The sequence below is a fragment of the Onychomys torridus genome, chromosome 23 (assembly GCF_903995425.1).
Source record: "Onychomys torridus chromosome 23, mOncTor1.1, whole genome shotgun sequence".
Taxonomy (NCBI): Eukaryota; Metazoa; Chordata; class Mammalia; order Rodentia; family Cricetidae; genus Onychomys; species Onychomys torridus.
The window spans coordinates 5,715,055-5,735,131 of NC_050465.1; the positions used below are offsets into that span (position 1 = coordinate 5,715,055).

A 20,077-nucleotide genomic window follows, 5' to 3' on the forward strand; every position below is an offset into this window, starting at 1 on the left:
GGTTTAATTAAAGATATCAAAGGGCTTAATTGTAACTAGCCATAAATCTGAAGTGTTATTTTCTAACTCATTTAGATAAGGTCACCAAGAAAATTAGTTTGGCTGTCTCCATTTGTCACAAGGATGGACCTTTATGCACCACCATGACTCCTGTGATCTGTTTCTGAACCCATGGTGAAATACTCGCAGAGTGAGGCCGGGCATTTGACTGTGCCCCCCAGATGCTTTCTTTCCTACTTCAGGTGCTCATCGACCCCGGTGTGTGTGTGTGTGTGTGTGTGTGTGTGTGTGTGTGTGTGTGTGTGTGTGTGAGAGAGAGAGAGACAGAGACAGAGAGAGACAGAGACAGACAGAGAGACAGAGACAGAGAGAGACAGACACACAGAGAGAGATATATGGAACAAACACACTCCTGTATGTGAAATGTCAAAGACACCCAATGCCTATAGCATTTCCAAACGTGTGGAAAATTAGAGCGACAGTCCAGAGATGGGTTGCCGTCTCGTGCAGGGCAGCCTTCCAAATCCTCGGCATTAAAAAAAGAAGTCCTTGGCAAGGGCGGAATGAGTGATAGTGGACACTTCCATTACGGATCCAGAGACTCCTGCGTTTTAACAAGCAGGTAATAAATAGCAGAATGGTTAATTTAGCCTCTACCAGAAGGGAAAGAGGCCCTGTAGTAACCGTTAAATCGAGAGCTTGCTGCCAGTAAACACGACACTAGAGGGGCTGTGAAAGTGACCTCAATTTTCTTGCTTATGTAAATCCATATTAATATCCAGGCAGACCATATTTTCTGGAACCTAGCAGATTTTATTTAAACAAATTATATTAAATTAAATTAGTGGGTGTTGGTTCTGATAGAGAAAAGGGTCCCGCTAGCCCGGGCTGTTTGCCAAGTTATGAGCTTCACTCTGAAAGCATGTCCCTGTGTTTAATGGGGGCCATTATTCCTTCCCATCTACAAGAGTCAGAGCTCAGAAAGTTCTGGATCCCCTGCACAAGCACCAGATCTTCCAGAAGGGAAAGACAAGGAGAGAGCCAGAAGAAAGGGTATTTGAGGTAGGCGACGTGAAATGGGGATAGAAATGCAGGGCAATTGAAAGAGAAGAAACAGAATGTACTGAGGGCTGAACTGAGTTCTGTACAATCTCTGTGTTGGAGTGTTTAGGCCGGCTTCTCACCATATGACCTTACCTGTCAGGAGGGTCCATGAAGATGCTTTTAGATTACAGGACCACCAGGTGGCCTGAAAATGAGCAGGACTCCTGGCCTTATGGGAATGGGAAAATTGGATACAGAGAAAGACAGATCTGGAGGGCAGACAGGACCCTTAGATGAGGGCACAGAAGGGGTAAAGCATCCACACACCAGAAGCAGTGGAGAAGTGCAGAGCGCTTTCCTTACAGCCGCAGAAGGAACCCACCCTGCCTCGTCTCAACCCCAGACTTCCAGTCTGCAGAACTGTGAATCAATCAGTTTCTAGGGTTTAAACCACCAGGCTTGTGGTCCCCGTTAAGACAGCCGTACCACGCAGGTACAGAGTGAGCAAAATAAAGAGAAGCAGCGTGTAAGAGCAGAGCTGAAGGTAACCGGAAACACAAAGGATCCCGGAACTCAACACAAAATCAGCTACTTGCATTTCCACTCTATTCAATGTAGAAATATTAAATGAATGAAGTATGAAACAGTTTATCAAAATACGTGTGTGTGCGTGCGTGCGTGCATGCGTGTGTGTGTGTGTGTGTGCGCGCATGAGTATGCATTTGGAGGTCAGAGGTCAATCTGTTTTTTCTCAGAAGCTGCCCACGTTGTTTTTCAAACAGGGTCTCTCTCTGGCTTGGAGCTCAGTCGGTAGGTAGGGTTGGTGGCCAGTGAGCGCCAGTGATCCTGTCCCTGCTCCCCCAGCACTAGGGGGCGCCACCATACCTGCCTCCCTGTCTGTGGGTTCCAGGGCTGGAAGTCAGATCCTCATGCTGACTCACCTATCTTCCCTGCCAGTAATCAAACTTCTTAAAGACATCCTTCAGGGACAGGGGTGAGGGCACACAGGAGCGTCTATGAACATAAACTGCGCTCCTTGGCCCATGGCCAACATTGGCTCTCTCACCCTACCACTCAGTGCTCACTGCACATGGTGGGGACTGAGGCATGGTGGTCTATGGACAAGCCTAGTGCTGCACAGTTAGAGTCAAAGTCCAGCTGTAATGACGTGTATCGAAAATTTCTGGAAGTGCTGAAGAACTACATTTGTGTTTGGTGTGAGTTCCCCAGGCTCCAAAAGGCACAATCAAGTGATCTGAGAGACATCTCCAGGCGAACTCTTTTGCAAGATCATGCTTGTGCTCAATGCTGGCATACTCCATAGCTTTGGGGACTGGAGTTCTGGAAGCATGTGGAATCTTCCAAGCTTTAGCAGAGGTGACGAGCACCAAGGAGAATGTGACTGGCATGGAGAGGGCTTTGGTTAATTTGTCATTGAGTACAGCCGCTGCTGAGCCACCGCGTGCCAAGATCACTCAGGAGAATCTTAGTTGTGTGTAGGCGGCTGGTCTCTTGGTGTTCTGAGTCGATGTGGTGTACGAGAGGGGTGGGGGCACCCTGAAGGTAACGGCCCTTCTCATGGAAACATCCTTAGTCCACCAGTGAAGGCGGCAACAGCATTGGCGGAGGGTTAGCAGGAGCAGCGGCTAAGGAAGGGCTGAGAACTGGGGGTGTGACTCGCTCAGTGTTGACATCCCTTCACTGAGGCTGCTGCTAATGTCATTGGCATTCCACGGTAGCAGAAATGGGGGCTTCGGAAGAGCCAGAGAAGGACAGCAATGTAGTGCCCTGGAACTCCCAAGTTGGGTAACTGCACCCTGCTTGCCGACCTTGACCTTGATGTCCTCCCTATGCTGATTCCCTGCCAGTCTCCACCCTCCTGAATGCTCACCAGAGGTTCTTTGTGTATCCTGCATTTGGTGTAAGCAACTTAGATGCAAGAATGTAGAACATTCAGTAGCGAACTTCTGCCCTCCAGGGTTTCTTCCATTGTGCTGTAAGCCTGTATTTAAGGTTTCCTCCCTTCTTCAATAAATGGCGCATTTGGCATCCTTTGGCATGTATGACCTGCTGTCTTTTGTCTCTGTTTTTCGATCCACAGCCCCTCAGACACGGTAAATGGGTGGTGGTAGTGCAGGCGCTACCGCAACACAGCAATTCTGGAAGGCTGGAGTGGGCTAGCTTTGGCTATCCCTATCAAGGGTCCCAAGCACTAGACATCCAGCCTTAACCCTGTGGTATTCCTCACAGGAACCTGGAGCTTGCTGCTCCCTGGGTGTGGGGTCTGGGCTCTTCAAAATGAGTGTGTTTGAACAGCTTTGCCCATGCCGTGGTTGCAAAGCCAAATTAGTTGTCTTGTTTCTTGTGTAGCTGAGATCTGGCCAGCAGCCTGTGGCTGGGCCTCTGGTACAGGGCCTGGAGCTGAGCATCTGGACAGGAGCAGAGCTGAGCACCGGGCAGAGGGTGGTGAGGGGGCTGACCTGCCGCAGTGTGGATGACGTCTGGAATTCTAAAGGAGCTAACACGAGAGAGGAACTGCAAACCACAGGACTCCAAAGCTGGCTTCAGGTCTTAGCATTTTTGAGCACTCACAGCTAGACCCGCATTGTGTCCTTAGTCTTCAGAATGCGCAGACTCTGCAGCCTGCTGTGTGTGAGCTCCTGGCTCTCTCCTATTAGAAGGAAGACTCCCTGGGCCTGGCCTGCACACTTGCTCTCCTGTCCACATAAAGGAAAATCAGGGCTCTGAGATGGTATCTTTCATAGGGCATGAGTCACCCAGGCTCAACTGGGGGCCACCTTTGTATAAAAATGCTAAAGAAACCAAGAAGATGAAATCAAAATCAGTGAGCCAGAGGACTAGTGAGAGCAGATCATTTCCACTGACTCTTTCTGGATGAGCAGACCAGATAGGAACTGGCGGAGCAATGCTGAGAAGGAAGCTCTTCCCAGTGGTGGGAATGTCTCACGCTTATGTGACTACAGCTCCCTGAATGCGGGAAGTCTACCTGGCTTTTCTGATGAAGGGTACCTGCAGACTTGAGGTGGTCGGTCCCCAAATCAGAATGGATCCGGGGAGGTAATGACCAGTTATCAAAGCACTAACCAAAGATACCCACCCCTATCCTGGTCTGGCTGGCAGGTCCATGCCCAGTCAGAGAGGCTGGGGAGTGAAGGACTGGATTGTAAGTGGCCTCCTGTGTTAACCAGCTCTGCCAAGAGGACTGAGTTAGATTAGAAAGGTGAATGAAACCAGGGCTGGGATATGACAGTGTTTGCTGAGCAATCATGAGGAACTGAGTTTGTGAAAGCTAGGCTCAGTAGTCTACATCTACCCCAGTGCTGGGGAGGCAGAGACAGTAGGATGTGGGGAATTCCTTATCTAGCCAGCCACATCTGTGAGCTCCAGGTTCAACAAGATAACCTATCTCAAAAAATAAGGTGGAGTGTAATTGTGGGAGACACCAGAGGTCAATCGCTGCTCTTCACATGCCTATGCATATACATGCACACATACCTGTACAAAAATCTAAAAAAGCAAACCATGGGATGGGGGTATAATGAGTAAACAGATAAGACTATAGAACAGGATTCCATAATCAAAGTTCATCAAATCGAGCCAAACTCCTGAACAAATGAAGGTTGGATGAGGCTTGCCTGAGTGTATAGGCCAGTCTTCTAATCTGAGAGATGAAGAGGTAAATTGGCATCTGGGTGGCAAAAATCACCAGTAGAGTCTCAGGTGTTTGCATGAAAGATAGCTTGAAACAATCTCTTGAGTCCCTGGTCCCACCTCAGGGACTGTTCATCATCTGGAAATGGAGCAAGGAAGCTTTCCAAGAGAGAGTCTGGGGATGACACCTTCACCACCAGTTCAACTTAAAAGTCACCAGGTGAGACAGAGAGTCTCCAGATTCCTCCAGTGAAAGGCCCGAGGACAGACCAATGCATGCAGTTTTCCTGCCAAAAATGCTTAACATGGATAGAATAGTGAAGAAACCATCAAAGAAACCCAACGAAGAGGGCCGTCTGTAAAGCAGCCCAGACTCTTTGGAAAGCTGCAGTTGTGATTGGCTCAGAGAGGTGGGTGGGCTGCTTACAGTTGATTTTGTCACCTGGATTCAGCTGAAGTTGTCTAGAAAGAGGAAACCTCAATTGGACAAAAGCCTCCATTGGATTGACCCACGGGCAAGCCTGTAGGGCATTTTCTTAGTGATTGATGGGGAAAGGCCCAGCCCATTGAGGGTGGTGCCATCCCTGGGCTGGATTCTATACGATAGCAGGCTGAGGGAGCTACAAGGAGCAAGCAAGCCAGTAAGCAGCACTCCTCTGTGGCCTCTGAATCAGCTCCTGCCTCTAGGTTCCTGTCTTGAGTTCCTGTTCTGAATTCCTTCAGTGATACGCTGTGATCTTGATGTGTAAGCCAAATAAATCCTTGCACCCCTAAGGTGCTTTTGCTCATGGTGTTTATCACAACTAAAGAAACTTAAGACGGAAGTGACGGGTTCTAGACAGAAGGAGTGGCAGGAGAATAGAAAACCACAACTACCTGCACACCCTCACCAGGATGTGGGACGGAGAAAGACATGCAGTTGTGACAGACACAATTCAGGACTGGTGAGACCGCATGCCAAGGACACATCAGGCAACAGTGTTAGTGTTGGAGCTAGTTTTTTGGGTGTGACTGCCCTTTGTGCTTATGTTAGAGACTGTCCTTGACCACCAGTTAAGTTTTCTTCACTCGAGTAAAGGGCAACGTCTCCACCAGGGTGCAGAAGTGTGGGAAATTTTAAACAGCATGTTCTCAGGTCATCATAGATGTGTTTTTGACTAAAAAAATCAACATATACCCTTAGTTGAATAGTCATTGCTGTCCCACCTCTGTCCCCCCAATGCTTCTGACCCCACTCAGAGTTCTCAGGAAGGAACACCCCGTGAAAGGGCTGCCCACCACAGAAGTGCCAGAGGCAAGGCATCGACCCAAATGCATGAACCATTCATCTCTTTACATCAGGTCATGCCAGAAGGGACTGGCCAGGGACTTCTGCTAACAGGTTGAGAAAACCAGCTTCTGCCATGCTAAGGGACTGGTTTTATTTAGGGGATCCCCTTTGTTCACAGCACCCCCTTAGGTTGTTAAAATCAATTTACCAGCAGCCACCATGACCAGGCTGGAAAGAGACACAAATGAAATGCATTTCTAGAACCTCGGAGTGTCATGTGACAGGTGCAGGTACTGTCCTCAGTGTACTTTACCAATGTAATCGGAGAGGTTGACCTTCAGAGCCTGGATCAGCAGGCCTTTTTCAACCAGTTCCTTGAACAGAGATTCGATGGTCCTGGGGAGAAAGTACACTGTCTCTGTCATCAGCACACACTAACACACAAGACCACAACTGCTCTGAAGTATGCTTTCATATGTGCAAATAAATGAGTTTTTGAAATATTCTACAATTTGGGGATAAATTAGGCTTTTGAAACCAGTGTTTTCAGCCAACCGTGTGGATACTGAATATTTCCCATTAATAAGAATTATATTTGTGGGCATCTGAGACCTGCTATGACTCCATCAGTCTTTATGATGGTCCAAATATGAGTTAGAAATTACCCGATAATAGTAATATAATGTTCCTAGAATTTTATTTTCAGTTAGCATCTGTGAGCCCATAGATCATTAGCCTTTGTGAAATTTCTGTTTAACTTGATGGTATAGTGGCTTCACATCTACAAGGAGCAAGAGGGGTTTATACTGGAGATAATTCTGTGTGTGTGTGTGTGTGTGTGTGTGTGTGTGTGTGTGTGTGTGTGTGTCTATGTGTGCTTGTGTGTATATGTGTGTAGGCCAGAGGTTGTGGTTGTTTGGAGCTTCACAGGCTGACCATCTTTCATCTTTTCATCCTGTAGATTTTTTTTTTTATTTTAGACAAGGTCTCTCTACATAGCCCTGGCTGTCTGGAACTCACCATGTAGATCACGCTAGCTTTAGACTCAAAGAGTTCCATCTGCCTCTCCCTCCTGAGTGCTGGGATCAGAGCATGTGCCACCATGCCCAGCCTGAAGATAATTCTTTTTGTGTTTTGTTTGCAACAATGTCTCACTACGTATCTCTGGTTGTCCTGGAACTCACTATGTAGACCAGGCTGGTCTTGAACTCACAAAGATCTGCCTACCTCCCGAGTATTGGGATGGTGCCACCACTCCTGGCTGAAGAGAATTCTTATATGGAAGACAAAATCATCCAAAGCTGTGTTTGTGTCAGGTGGGTGTTTTATATACATACCAAAACAACAACAAAAATATTCTCAAAAAGGAGCTTGGCACACAGCCAGGATGAGGATAATTTATAACCCTTCATGTGACACAGCTAAGAATCATGGAAGAAAGGAATCTCAATTGAGGGATAATCTAGATCAGACTGACCAGTGGGGATCATCTTTATCAATAATTGACATAGGTGAGTCCAGGCCACTGCGGGCAGCACCATTCCTTAGGCAGGCAGTCCTGAACTACATCTGAAAGCTACCTTTCAATAGCCAATGAAGAAGCCAGCTAGCAATCAGCATCCTCAACAGTTCCTGCTGGACTCCTTGGCTGTAAGTGACATCCTTGGCTGGAGGTAATGCTCTGTGGACTACCAAGAAGGCTCACCTTCAAGTTCCCATCCTGACTTCCCTCAATAATGGACTATGACCTGGAGTTTTAGCTAGAACAACCCTCTCCTTTCCTAAACTGATTTCCATCAGTGTTCTTACCACAATATCAGAAAGGAAACTAGAACAAACTGCTTCTAATTTGTTTGGGACAGATTCAAGTGCAAGGAAGCATCCCAGAACACCTTCAGCATCCCAGCAGTCATTGTGGGGGAGCCACATCTGCGGCCATGCCAGTCAGCACCATTGCATTTGGTGATGCTTCAAATGCAAAGGAACGTGGACGAACCCTTAACTAAGGAGGAGCAGGAGCATGTTGGGAGGCCCAGTGTTTGCTCTTGGTTTCTCATTACTTCACTCTGTTTTGGAACTAAGGCAAAAACAAAGGAGGAAAACACTGTACAAAAACAGTGGCTCTATGTGTCTACCTGGCCAGACCCTCCTCAAAATGACCATGTATCATGTATCTCTGTCCTGGACAGTTTCAGCATTATGCAATGACAGATGTCTGCCTTTCCATGAATGAGTATACCGGAGTTTCAAAATGTACCCTAGGACACTTGTATGCACCAAGCAGCCAAACACTTGTAACTTTGAGGGGAGCTACTTCCAAGCACGCACCAGCTGTGGGGTACTGTGCCCCAGGGATGACTGCAGAGGGACTTGCAAAGAATTCAGGTAGGTTTCTTTTCCCATGGATGTCATTCACGTCTACTAACCCACAGTAAGAGAAGGATGCTTCAGAATGATGCCTGGCCTCCAATCAGCAGGCGTTAACTGAACTTCCTGACAATGTGATGCATGCCTGCATGCCTGCATGCCCACACTCGAAGTTCACAAAAACACAAGCATTTTAAGCCATCTATTAGCACTGAAGTTGGACTCATGAAACTCAAGATTGCAAACATTGCTTGGAGACTCAGCTGCATTACATCTTTGGACTGGCTCCTTCAGCCAGCAGGAAGTAGTGCACAGGGCACGGGGTGAGGCTATAGAGGAAGTGAGGTTCCCCTCTGCCCAGAAGGAACTCAGCTTGCATGTTCTGAGGTCTCATGATGTTATTTTCTCAGCCATTTTTAATAAGCACCACCCCCTGACTCCCATGTAAATACTAGAATTTTTCAAAGTTACAGAAACTTGGATGTGATGGGCAGTTTTACCTCCAGGCAAGTGGTCCTGTTGGGCGTTTTTCTTCCATCCAGAGTCTATACAGGGCTTCCTCCTGGCCTACCACTCCCCACACTCTGTCTAGGAGGGATGTGGTAGGGCTGAAAGGGGCTGTCTCACCTCAGCCTGCTCTGGGATTCGGGCTGCATCTCTGCATTTCTTATTTGCTCTTCTGTCCGCTCTCTGCATCTGTCACCCCCAGAACCAGCCCAGGCCTCACCTGTCAGCTGTCAGGTCTTTGTCCTTCTTTCCCCGTCTCCCTTTCTTCTTGCCTTTCTTTCCTTTACCTTGCTGAAAGAAAGTGGGAAGGAGCGACATTTTCATAAAACATGAGCAAGCAGGAGACTCCTGGAGGTGCCTTCTCACCTTTGAATCACTTTTGTATCTTCGACAAAAGAGTAGTTGTGTGTTTGTGCGCAAGGCTGCCTGGGCCCTATGTCCTGCTGCATCTACATCCACCTGCCTGTCAGTCTGTATGTTTGTATTCTCTATGTACAGCACATAGTGTTGACTAGCATAGCTGTGCAGCATGGAGGTAAATTCCTTCTATACCTAATTTGTTGAGAGTTTTTTTTACAATAGAATATTAAACTATGTCACATACTTTTCCACTTCTAAAAGGACATAGAACAAAGTAATTGATCCCTACCATGAACGACTTGGGCTTTTCAGCTCCATTCTGTCAGTGTGGTGGGGCACAGGGACCTATCTGTGCATGTTGAACCATCCTTGCATTGCATGGTCCTGGAGCAAAATCCATCTAAATGCTGCCAAACTCAGTTTGCCAGTGTTTTGTTGAAGCTATGTGTTCCCCTGTTAGTCAGGAATATTGACACCTAGCTTTCTTTTATTTTGGTGTCTTTATCTGGCTTTGATTTCAGGGTGCCAGAGGGCTCATAAAAGAACTTAGAAGTCTTCCCTCTTCTATTATTGTTGGATTTTCTTCTTCTTCTTCTTCTTCTTCTTCTTCTTCTTCTTCTTCTTCTTCTTCTTCTTCTTCTTCTTCTTCTTCTTCTTCTTCTTCTTCTTTTTTCAGAGCTGAGGATCGAACCCAGGGCCTTGCTTGCTAGGCAAGTGCTCTACCACTGAGCTAAATCCCCAATCCCGGATTTTTTTTTTTTAACTAACTTTTCTTTTTCTCTTTCACTTTCTCTGGTAGCCAGACTGTGACACCTTCAGTCTTGGGGACCAATCCCCATAGGAGCTAGACTTAACCATTAGTCCATACAATAATATACATTGAGGGTTTGCTCTGAGCCAGAGAGGGTCTTTGGTCTACACATTCCTACATTCATGGCCCTTAGGTATAAGAAAGACATTACCATGGTGTCACCAGCAAATATAACACCCACCAGTTATAAAGCACAAGGAAGACAGAGTGCCATTCACATGCAAAAAAAAAGAGCCACTGTGGGGTTTTCAAAGGCCCCCCGAGGGAGACTGTTGTCTGTTCCGACGGTGAATGAGCAGTGTCCAAATCAGACTCGTATTTGGGAAGGACCACTCAGGATGCTGGGTAATCTTTGACCAGGTTGCCGTGTCCAGAAAGTGCAGGGAACTGCCATGGGCTGTCCTTCCTGACTAAAGGTTTCCCTACGAGACTCCTCGTATTGATTATCTTTTAGCTTGCCTTGAGATTCACCTTAGGTCACCTGGGCTGGGACTGGGCTGGGAAAACTCTTCTAGCTACACAATCACTAACAATCCCTTGAGAGCACCTGACAGCGCGGTGACATGGTGGCATCTTGTAGGTGCTTGGTTGAAAAGGGATGAGGAGAGAAGTCAGAGGAGGGAAGGAAGGAAGCAAGGCTGGTTGGGCTTTGGGCTTGGCTGGTGAGGAGGAGAACACCTGCCATCTGACAGGGGTCACAGCCACCTCCAAAATGTGCTTCCCACTGTGATCAGGTCAGTTTCTGTGTCTAGTCATGAGCACACCCCCTTTTCATAGATGAAGACGCACATGGAGTTTCTTCATAGTGGCATCAGGAGATGTCCTTGGAAAGGAGAGGGGACTGCATCAGGCCACCATGCTGTGTCTTCAGAACAGCGCTCTGAGGGGCAATTTAAATGACTTCAGAGTTAAGCTGTATGTTCAGCACGAGATGGACTAGGATAGCTATCCTAGGGCCATGTGTCCCCTGAGATGCCAAGACTCAACACAGTGCAACTGAGCTCATGAGCCACAGGCCAGGTGGCTCAGTGTCCTAAACCTCAGGTTTCTTCTGCCTTTGACAGCACTGCCAGGGGAGTCTTGGATTTCTTCTTTTGAGCATTCTGGCCCAGTTGCGGGCTGTCTGTGGGACGAAGGTGGACACAGGAGGCTAAAGGAATGAACTGTACATGCTTCAGTCCAGCGGGCTGCTGCAAAGCACCATGGGATGGATTTGTGGCAATTCAAGAGTTGACCCACCCAGCTTCTTCCAGCCGGATTCTCCCACTCACAAACCCTGCTCACTGTTAATGGCTTCCACCACAAACTGACCTACGGGAGCAGATAGGGGAGAGGAATTGGGGCATTTGCTAGGCCCCTCAGATAGCGCTCATCTTGTGTAGGGTGATAAAAACCTGTGATGGGTGGTCCTGGGGAGGAGCCTCTCAGAAGGTGAGAGGGCCGTACCCCCAAGCACTGAGTGGTGAAACAGTGAAACCAGCAAAAGGGGGACGCTTGATGTCTTAGTTACTGTTGCTGTGAAGAAGAGACGCCATGACCAAGGCAACGCTTATAGAAGAAAGCATCTAACTGGGGCTTGCTTACAGTTTCAGAGGTTTAGTCCATCTTCATGGTGGGGAGCATGGTAGCATGCAGGCAGACATGGTTCTGGAGAAGTAGTTGTAAGTTCTACATCCAGATCCACAGGCAGTGGGAGAAGAGAGAGCCACTGGGTCTGGCTTGGGCCTTCTGAAACCTCAAATCCCACCCACTGGTGATATACTTCCTCCAACAAGGCCACACCTCCTAATCCTTCCCAAGCAGCACTACTCCTTGATGACCAAGCATCCTGGGTACAACCAGCTGCCCAGCGGGCCCTGCTGTCTGTGGCCATCTCTGATGCCCACGTGTGTTTAATACCCACCTTCTTCCCTTTCTTTCCCCGGGCCGGGTGTTCTATCTCTTTGTTCACAGCCAGTTTAAGGTTTTTCAGCTCTTGTCTCATCAACTCATCAACCTAGGAGAAAATGCAAAGGACATACACCACTTTCAGGTGACGTCACATGCCTTGTGTCTCCTTCGGGTAAATTCTCGGATTGCTTACCAATTTGGAATTGTAAAAAGTGTGATCATGGCAGCAAATGGCTTTTTTTGGTTCTACTGGAGGCAAGCGTAGGCATACCTGAACCCTTATCTCAGTCTCTAATTCCTTCCGTTTCTCCTCCTTGATCATTTCTGGGTCATAGTCCTGAGGGAAATTCCAAGATTCATCTTTATTCATCCATGTGTCTGTGTGCCACAAGGACAGAGAAAAAAGAAATAAAAAAAATCAAGTTCAACATCTAGGTTAATGAGGGCTGTTACCGTAATCTCAACACACATGAATCTGCCTGGTTTCTAGAACAGAAGTTTGAATAGAGAAGCCAGAGAATGAGAGGGTTCATAGACCTGCCATATAATATCCTAAGAAATGAGAGAGAAATGGAATGTGAAAAAATGAAGTAAAGACATGGGAGTAGTTTTGTCAATTTAACACAACCTAGAGTCTGCTGAGGAGAGATCTGAGGAATTGTCTAGATCAGGAATTGTGATACACCATTCTGGGAGGCCTGAGCCAAGAGCCCTTGGGACAGGACAGCTTCATGGAGACATGGACACAAAGGTCTAGTGTCTAAAGCGTGGGTCAAGTCTGCCAGCTATAGACATTAACCTTGTGGCCATGTGGTCACTTATGGAAAAGCAATGGATGTCACCATGCACCAGTGAGGTGGGCCTATGTTAATGGATATCACCATGCAGAAGTGAGGTGGGTCCACATTAATGGATGTCACCATGCAGAAGTGAGGTGGGCCTACTTTAATGGATGTCACCATGCAGAAGTGAGGTGGGCCTTCTTTAATGGATGTCACCATGCACCAGTGAGGTGGGCCCCCTTTACTTCCTAGACAAGCTCTGAGGCCAGCAGATGTTAGCTGGAATATAACCTGGATGGATTCCAACAAAGTCTAGCAAGGGTTCTCACTCACCTCACCTATGTCCTGCCTGAGAAAGACGTGAATTGAGCTGGGTGTGTGTATCACAGTCCCCACTTTACCACACCATACTTTACACCATCATGATCTATGGGTAAGCCTGTGGGTGATGTCTGAGATGTGATGTCAGTGGGTGATGACAAGGGCTTGAAAATGCAGAATGTGGATTTGCAAGAAACAGAGAAAAAAATGGATTTCATACTGGTACATTTTTCATAGACCCAGTTCTTCCATGTGTCCTCCCCTAGACAGGGCAGCTGCATGAGAAGTGTCTTAATGACTGGGTACAGAGCACAGGATAGACGTCAGAGTGGGGAGAGGGGATGCAAAGTACCACTGGAAGGAATCTGGTTTGAAGGTGATGAAAGAGTTGGGGCTGAATTTTAAGGTATGGTCTGGTAGGGGACAAGCCTGGAAAATAGGGGTACCTTGCATGGGTAGACAATACTTCTATCAGAAGACATATTTTATAAAACGAAGATCCCAGTGTCAGGTGTGGGACAGTGTCCTATAAGAAGTTGTTGGCTAATGAACCCCCAGAGACCTCCCAAAAGCAACACAGGCTATGACAAGTATTTTTGGTTGCCCATCAAAACCGTATGGTAAGACTATTGTTAAAGACATAGAGAAATGAAGCTTCAGTTGATCAGGAAGCTTCCTCCATGCTGTCTAGCTTACACAGAGCTAGAAGGTGTTCTGCAGTTGCTGGGGGGCTACTTACAACTCCCCCACATTTCCCCAGAGTGCTCTTGAGTAGAAGCAGCAGGAAATATTAGAAAGAAGGATTAGAGGAGGGAGATAAAGGTAGAAAATACAGGATAGCCTCAAGAGGGCCTAGAATCTATTCCAATGGGCCCCGACTGTCTCTGCCCTAGGGTATATAAAGGAATGCCAAGGGGTGGAGCAAAAGACCCCCTGCCCCAAGTACAGCCAAGTGCAGACCATCTCAGACACCTGCACTCAGGCCTGTGGTCCAATCATTCTCTCTATGCAGACCTGCTGGATAAAGCCACTAGGAAGCTGAAAATGGGCTCCCACATGGAAGAAGTCATAAGTGGTCTCACCCACAGCGGGACCCTGCAAGCTGCAAGGCAAGATGTGCCCACTGGTGCAGTGGTGGCGTGACTGTCGCGTGGGACAACCAGACACTTTCTGATTAGATTTGAGGCCTGCTCAACAGGAAGTAATTCACACCTAGAACTAAACCTGGTCAAAACCCATGGCTGTGGAAGTCACAGAGCACAGTGGGGATACCTGCTACTGTTGTCTTGATAAACGGACATGTTGTCAAACCGCCTCCTAAATATTTATGTCTATACCCACAGATTAGTGCTAGCCTTCACCCTGGTCAGAGAAACTTCTGTCTGAAATGGGCAGTAGCTAATGGGCAAAGTGCCAAGAAAAAGTGACTGTTGTGTGCTCAGCCCTCAGCAGGTAACTGTATCAGTCTTACCCAGGCGCAGCGTTATGGGAAAAGGGAAGGGAAGAATGTAAGAGCAGGAAGATGGGGAGGAGAGCCATGAAATGCTGGCTTCCGGATGTGGCATGGCCATTGGCACCCAGAAACTCCCAGCAGCTGTGTCTACCAGCACATGAGCTGCGCAAGATCAAGCCAGTCGGCATTTCAACATGGGTGGGGAAAGGGCTCATTAATTCCTACCCCAGCTAAGGAGCAGTTGACGGCTGCTTTGGTGGGGTGTCATTTTGTGGGGATACTACTGCTGTGGAAACCCATGCTCTGGTGGGGAGTCCCCCACCATGTATGTGTGGGAAGCACTAATTGAATGCAGTAAATCTTGAGGGGAAATAGAAAGAGAGGACGTGAAGGTTGGAGGGGACATCCTGAGGGGTGTTTAGTGAGGCGAGCTGGCGATGGATATGATCAAAATACATTGTATACATATATAAAATTGTCACAGAATAAATACAAATAGTCTTAATAAGCTCATTTCCCGAAATACACATTATTCTAAGATGTAGAATAGTCTAAATGTAGGGCTGACAGATGCTTCTTTTTTTGAGACAGGGTCTCACTATATCGTCCAACTGGCCTTGACCTAGAGGTCTCCTATTTTATGGCAGGATTATGGGTATTCCCTGCCATGCCTGGCTCAGGGGCTTCTTTCTCTGTGTTAAAAAAAAAAAATCTTACGTTTCCCCTGACCATAGCAAAAAGAGCTTCAGTGTGTTACAAAGTGCTGTTTACTTTTGCTAACTACCTGACATGTTTCCACCTTGCAGGGCTGGTAAGTTTTCAGCCTCCACAAGTTTACTTCCTACATTAGGACATCAGAGAGCAGGTAGTTTTGCTGTTTACAGGGACCCCCTTCTCGGCGCATTGCTAGAGAGGCTCCCCAGACTCTGAGAACAAGATGTTCAGTCGTGGAAGGAGCATGGAATGCTTAACAGGGAGGTAACAGCGGCTCCAGTATTCCGGCCACAGTCGCAAGGAAACATCCCCACACTGGAGTCGCAGCTACGCTTTGTAATACAGCTCCTCACAAGGAGCCCTCTGATCTCCCCTCCAGAAGGTCTCAATGGGCTGATTTTTTTCCCTTCGAAATGTTGCTTTCTCATGACACTTCTGCACAGGGCACTTTTCAATCCCTTCAGGAATTTCATGGGCGTTTGTAAATGCAGGAAGCTCTTTGGGACCCTCAGAGGGTACTTGCTGCCTCGCTCTCCTGCAGCCAGAAAGAGCTTTTTATCCCCAGGCTGTGAAAAGCAGGCCAGGGCCCTTTCACATGGAGGGGAAGGGGAGGGCGGTGCGGTGAGGAGGGGCGGAGGGGGCTTAATCTTAGTGATTAACATGCTAATGTGTTATTTGAGAAGGCAAACCTTTGGTTTTAATGAAAAGGAATCTAAGATGAAGAGATTTCTATTTAAGTTACTTAAGACCTGGAAGATGACAGCCAAAGCCTCCAACTAGAAGACACTTTATGGCTTCTCCCTACTTCGTGGATTTCGTGGAAACAGGCTCTGCGCAAATGGAAACAGGCTCTGCGCAAAAGGTGGTGGTGGAGGCTGGATAACGGAGGTTGCAGGATCTGGCTTCCTATGGGAATGCCAAATCTCCCCCCAAATTCATTTTTGCTTTTTTGTCAAAAAGAAGCACTGACATGGTGCTTGCAAGTGTTAGAAGACCGCGAAAATGAAACTCTTGCGCCATCTGCCTCTGGCTCACAAAGTCTGATGAATTCATTTCTGTGTTCATTCACTCACGAAGGAAGTCAATTCAGTGTCAATTACAATGCGGCCGAGTTGATGAGTCTCAGACCAAGGCCTTGCTTCCGGAGCAACTAAGTGACAGATCTTGCCCTCTGGGACTTGGGCCCCACTGCGGTGTGTGAGTGTGCGCGTGCGCGTGTGTATGTGTGTGAAGCCACACATCCACTGCTTGGCATCTGGGCTGAGTACAAAGGGGCAAAGTGGGTGCAGGTGGAGTAGGAGACTGCCATTCTGCAGAGGCTCCCCAGGGGGGCTTTTCCTGGCCCAAGGCCTGAGGGGACAAGCATTGTGAGCAAGAAGAGTAGGTGGCACACAGCTGCTGTGGGAGTGTTCCGGGCATGCTAAGGGAAGAGAGGTGTCAGTAGGGCTGAAGAGGTGGTCTCCGGAGCTCCTTCAGCTGGTAAATGCATTGCTCTCTCGGGTCTGCATTGTATGCCTCTTCCGTTCCTTAGGGGTTCAGAGTTTCTGAGAGCCTGGTGTGACAAGCGAGGCTTTCCTCCCCCAGTGTCTTCCTCTGCCCTCCTCCTCTCTGCACAGTTGTATGAAAGGGGGATGGGGAGTCAGGCCTTCCAAATTCTCATGGTAAATATGTGCACACAGCCCTTCACACCTGGAAGTCCTTCCTGCTGAGGATGTCTTGGATGACGGTGCCACCAAAGTGAGGGAGAGAGGGGAAGATGAGCGTGTGGCTGGCAATGAGCAGAGATCAGGGAGGGCTTATGGTGGTTGCAAAGGCATCCCCAGGGCTCCCAGGGAGAAAAGGAACTGGCTCCTGTGTGGAAACCATCCTGAGGGCTGGTGGGAGACAGTGAACACACAGCACAAACAGGGTGGTAAAAAGACCAGAAGACATGACTGTCTTGCCAATTATCATTCTTGTACACACACACACACACACACACACACACACACACACACACACACTCACACTCACACTCACACATGCATACATGAGTCAGTGGGATCCCAGTCAGGCCTGGACTTGCAAAGTGGATTCCTGAAGGTCCTGACTGCTCAGGGAGCATGTCTGCTTTCATCTTAAACTCACACAACTACCCAGCTTGGTCCCTCCCCCTCTGGTGCCTTGCAGGCACGTGGAGGGGTGACATCAGTTTTGGACCTCCAGATCAATATAACATCCAGCATGGTGGGGACAGTCAGCGTTTGCTGAGTGAACATGTGAGTGGATGGACATTTTTGATGGCAACTGCTCTGCTCCACTGTAAGTAAAGGTTTGGATGAGTTCTCAAACTTGAAAGATGGCAGGCTTCCCAGTGGCCCTTCCTCACGAGGGCAAGGACTGTGTTCATTGCCTGCTTCCTACAAAGATGGGCACAAAAAACATCTGTCTTTGCATGTTTTGGGCACCTGGTAAATATTAGTTGGTTCCTTTGGCTTCCTTCTTGGACTCAGGTGCTATATGCTAACAGTATCATGGGCACCTCTGGCTTCCCCCAGAGCACCCTGAATGTCCCTGCCCCTAGTGGTCTGTAGGAGGGTACCTGCTAGAATGTATTTAGCATAGTGAACCTGTACTATAGTGAAATTGTTGTTAAGGGTATAACCCAATTTTACTGGGATAAACACCTTGAATCAATATTAAATATATACATATCTGTCTATCACCTATCTATCTATCTATCTATCTATCTATCTATCTATCTATCTATCTATCTATCTATCTATCTATCCATCCATCCATCCATCCATCCATCCATCCATCCATCCATCCATCCATTCATCCATCCATCTGACCCAATTTTTTTCCAGATCAGACTCAGATTAGGAAGGAGGTCCATGACTGACTGACATTAGAAAAATTTCTCCTTTACATCCTTATTACATTTCCCAGGGGTTTCTACAACAGTACTAGGGGTCAAACTGGCCAATCATCTGCTGCTAAGATTTATCCCAAGGGTGCAGTGGAACTAAGGAGCTGGAAAACAGTCCTGGCAAATTACAATGGATATCTGAAAGGGGGTAGAGCCCATATGCTCACACACCCAGCTCAGGTTCCAACAGGGAGTTGAGCCACAGACAAAATGATCATCAGAATGAGATGTGTCTTGGTCTGAGAGGACTAAGATGTATACATATGGAATTTATTTCCTTGATGGAATGCCTTTCTTCATGCCACAAAGCAAGGGCTCGGTCAGCGGCGGAGCGCACAACTGGAGAAAGTTCTAGAATGTTCTCACCCTGTGTGCGTGTCTTCTACCTCAGTTTTTCTAGTTTCATTTCTGTTGCTGTGGGAAATGCCCCGACTGGAAAAACAATGCAGGGAAGGAAGGCTGATGTGGCTACAGCCCATCACTGCAGGGACCTCAAGGCAGGGGCTCAGCTGGCTAGTCTTATCACCTCCACGGTCAAGAGACAACTCTCCCAAGCTGCCTTCCTGCCGTCACCCAGCTAGCCCTCTCTACTCTCATATAGTCCAGAGCCTCAAGCCAATGAGTGGTGCCACCCACAGTGGGCTGGGTCTTCCCACATCAATGAACACAACCAAGACAGTCCCCTATAGACGTGCTCACCAGCTGACCTCACCTAGATAATTCTTTGAGACTCTTTCCTAGGCAACTTTGGGTTGTGTCAAATTGACAATGAAAACCTAACTGTGCTGGTTTGATGATGATGATGATGATGATGATGATGATGATGATGATGATTTTACCGAATTTACGTAAGATAGAGTCATCTAAAAAGAGGGAGGCTTAGTTAAAAAAAATGGCTCCATTGCCAGGTGGTGGACGCCTTTAATTCCAGCACTCAAGAGGCAGAGGCAGAGGCAGAGGCAGGTGGACTTTTGTGAGTTTGAGGCCAACCTGGTATACAGAGTGAGTTCCAGTACAACCAGGGTTACACAGAGAAACGCTGTCTGGAAAAACAAAGCAAAGAACCAAAACCAACCAACCAAACAAATTGCTTCCATCATATTGGTCTATAGCCAAGTCTGTGGCGGCATTGTCTTGATGAATGGTTAATGTAGGTGGACCCAGGCTGCTACGGCCAGTGCCACCCCCGAGGTGGTGCTATAAGAAAGTGAGTGAACCAGCCATCGGGAGCAAGCCAGTAAGCGGCATTCCTACACGGTCTCTGCTTCAGTTCCTGCTTGGTTCTTGACTTGAGTACCTGCCCTGATTTCCCTTCTCGACGCATGGTAAGCTGAAACAGGTCCTTTCTTTCCCAGGTTGCTTTTCTTTTTTTTTTTTTTTTAAATTTTTAATTATTTTGGTTTTTCGAGACAGGATTTCTCTGTGTAGCTTTGCGCCTTTCCTGGATCTCCCTCTGTAGCCCAGGCTGGCCTCGAACTCACAGAGATCCACCTGGCTCTGCCTCCCGAGTGCTGGGATTAACGGTGTGCGCCGCCACCACCACCTGGCTTGCTTTTCTTAAACAAGGACAGCAGCCACCACAACTGTATGTTTTTAGGAAGCATGAGAGCAGGAGAGGGGCAGGTTGGGCTGGAATCACGGCACACAGCCACCTGTGACTGAATACTGAAGACCCGCCCACTCCCTGGGGCTTGGGCACACCCAGCAGACAGGGTGACCCCTCGAGGACCGGGCATTCCCCGGGACTGACCTTTGTATGAGCTATTTCCTTCTTCCAACAGTTGAAGGAAGAGGCTTGGCGACATTTTCCATTCCTCATCTTCTTCCTGCTCAGGGCAGAGGAATATTCTTGTGAATTGCAGGTGCACTTTATCTGTTAAGGCCAACAGCAAAAGGCACACACGATGTAGCTGACTGGAGGTCAGGCCTCACCCACCAGGGAAGTCCCCCTGCTAGTGTCCTGAGCAGGGAGCAC

The 20,077-nt window shown here is 47.9% G+C and overlaps 1 protein-coding gene across 1 annotated transcript in view; it reads right to left on the reverse strand.

Moving 5' to 3' along the window:
- Positions 1-20,077, reverse strand: part of Iqca1 (IQ motif containing with AAA domain 1) — a 126,757-nt gene that overhangs the window by 38,392 nt on the left and 68,288 nt on the right. Inside the window, exons 9-13 of the mRNA XM_036173484.1 lie at positions 19,853-19,928; positions 12,193-12,299; positions 11,935-12,027; positions 9,081-9,151; positions 6,300-6,382 (exon numbers count right to left, since the gene is read on the reverse strand). Coding sequence (XP_036029377.1) covers positions 6,300-6,382; positions 9,081-9,151; positions 11,935-12,027; positions 12,193-12,299; positions 19,853-19,928 — 430 coding nt within the window. The remainder of the gene's footprint in view (positions 1-6,299; positions 6,383-9,080; positions 9,152-11,934; positions 12,028-12,192; positions 12,300-19,852; positions 19,929-20,077) is intronic.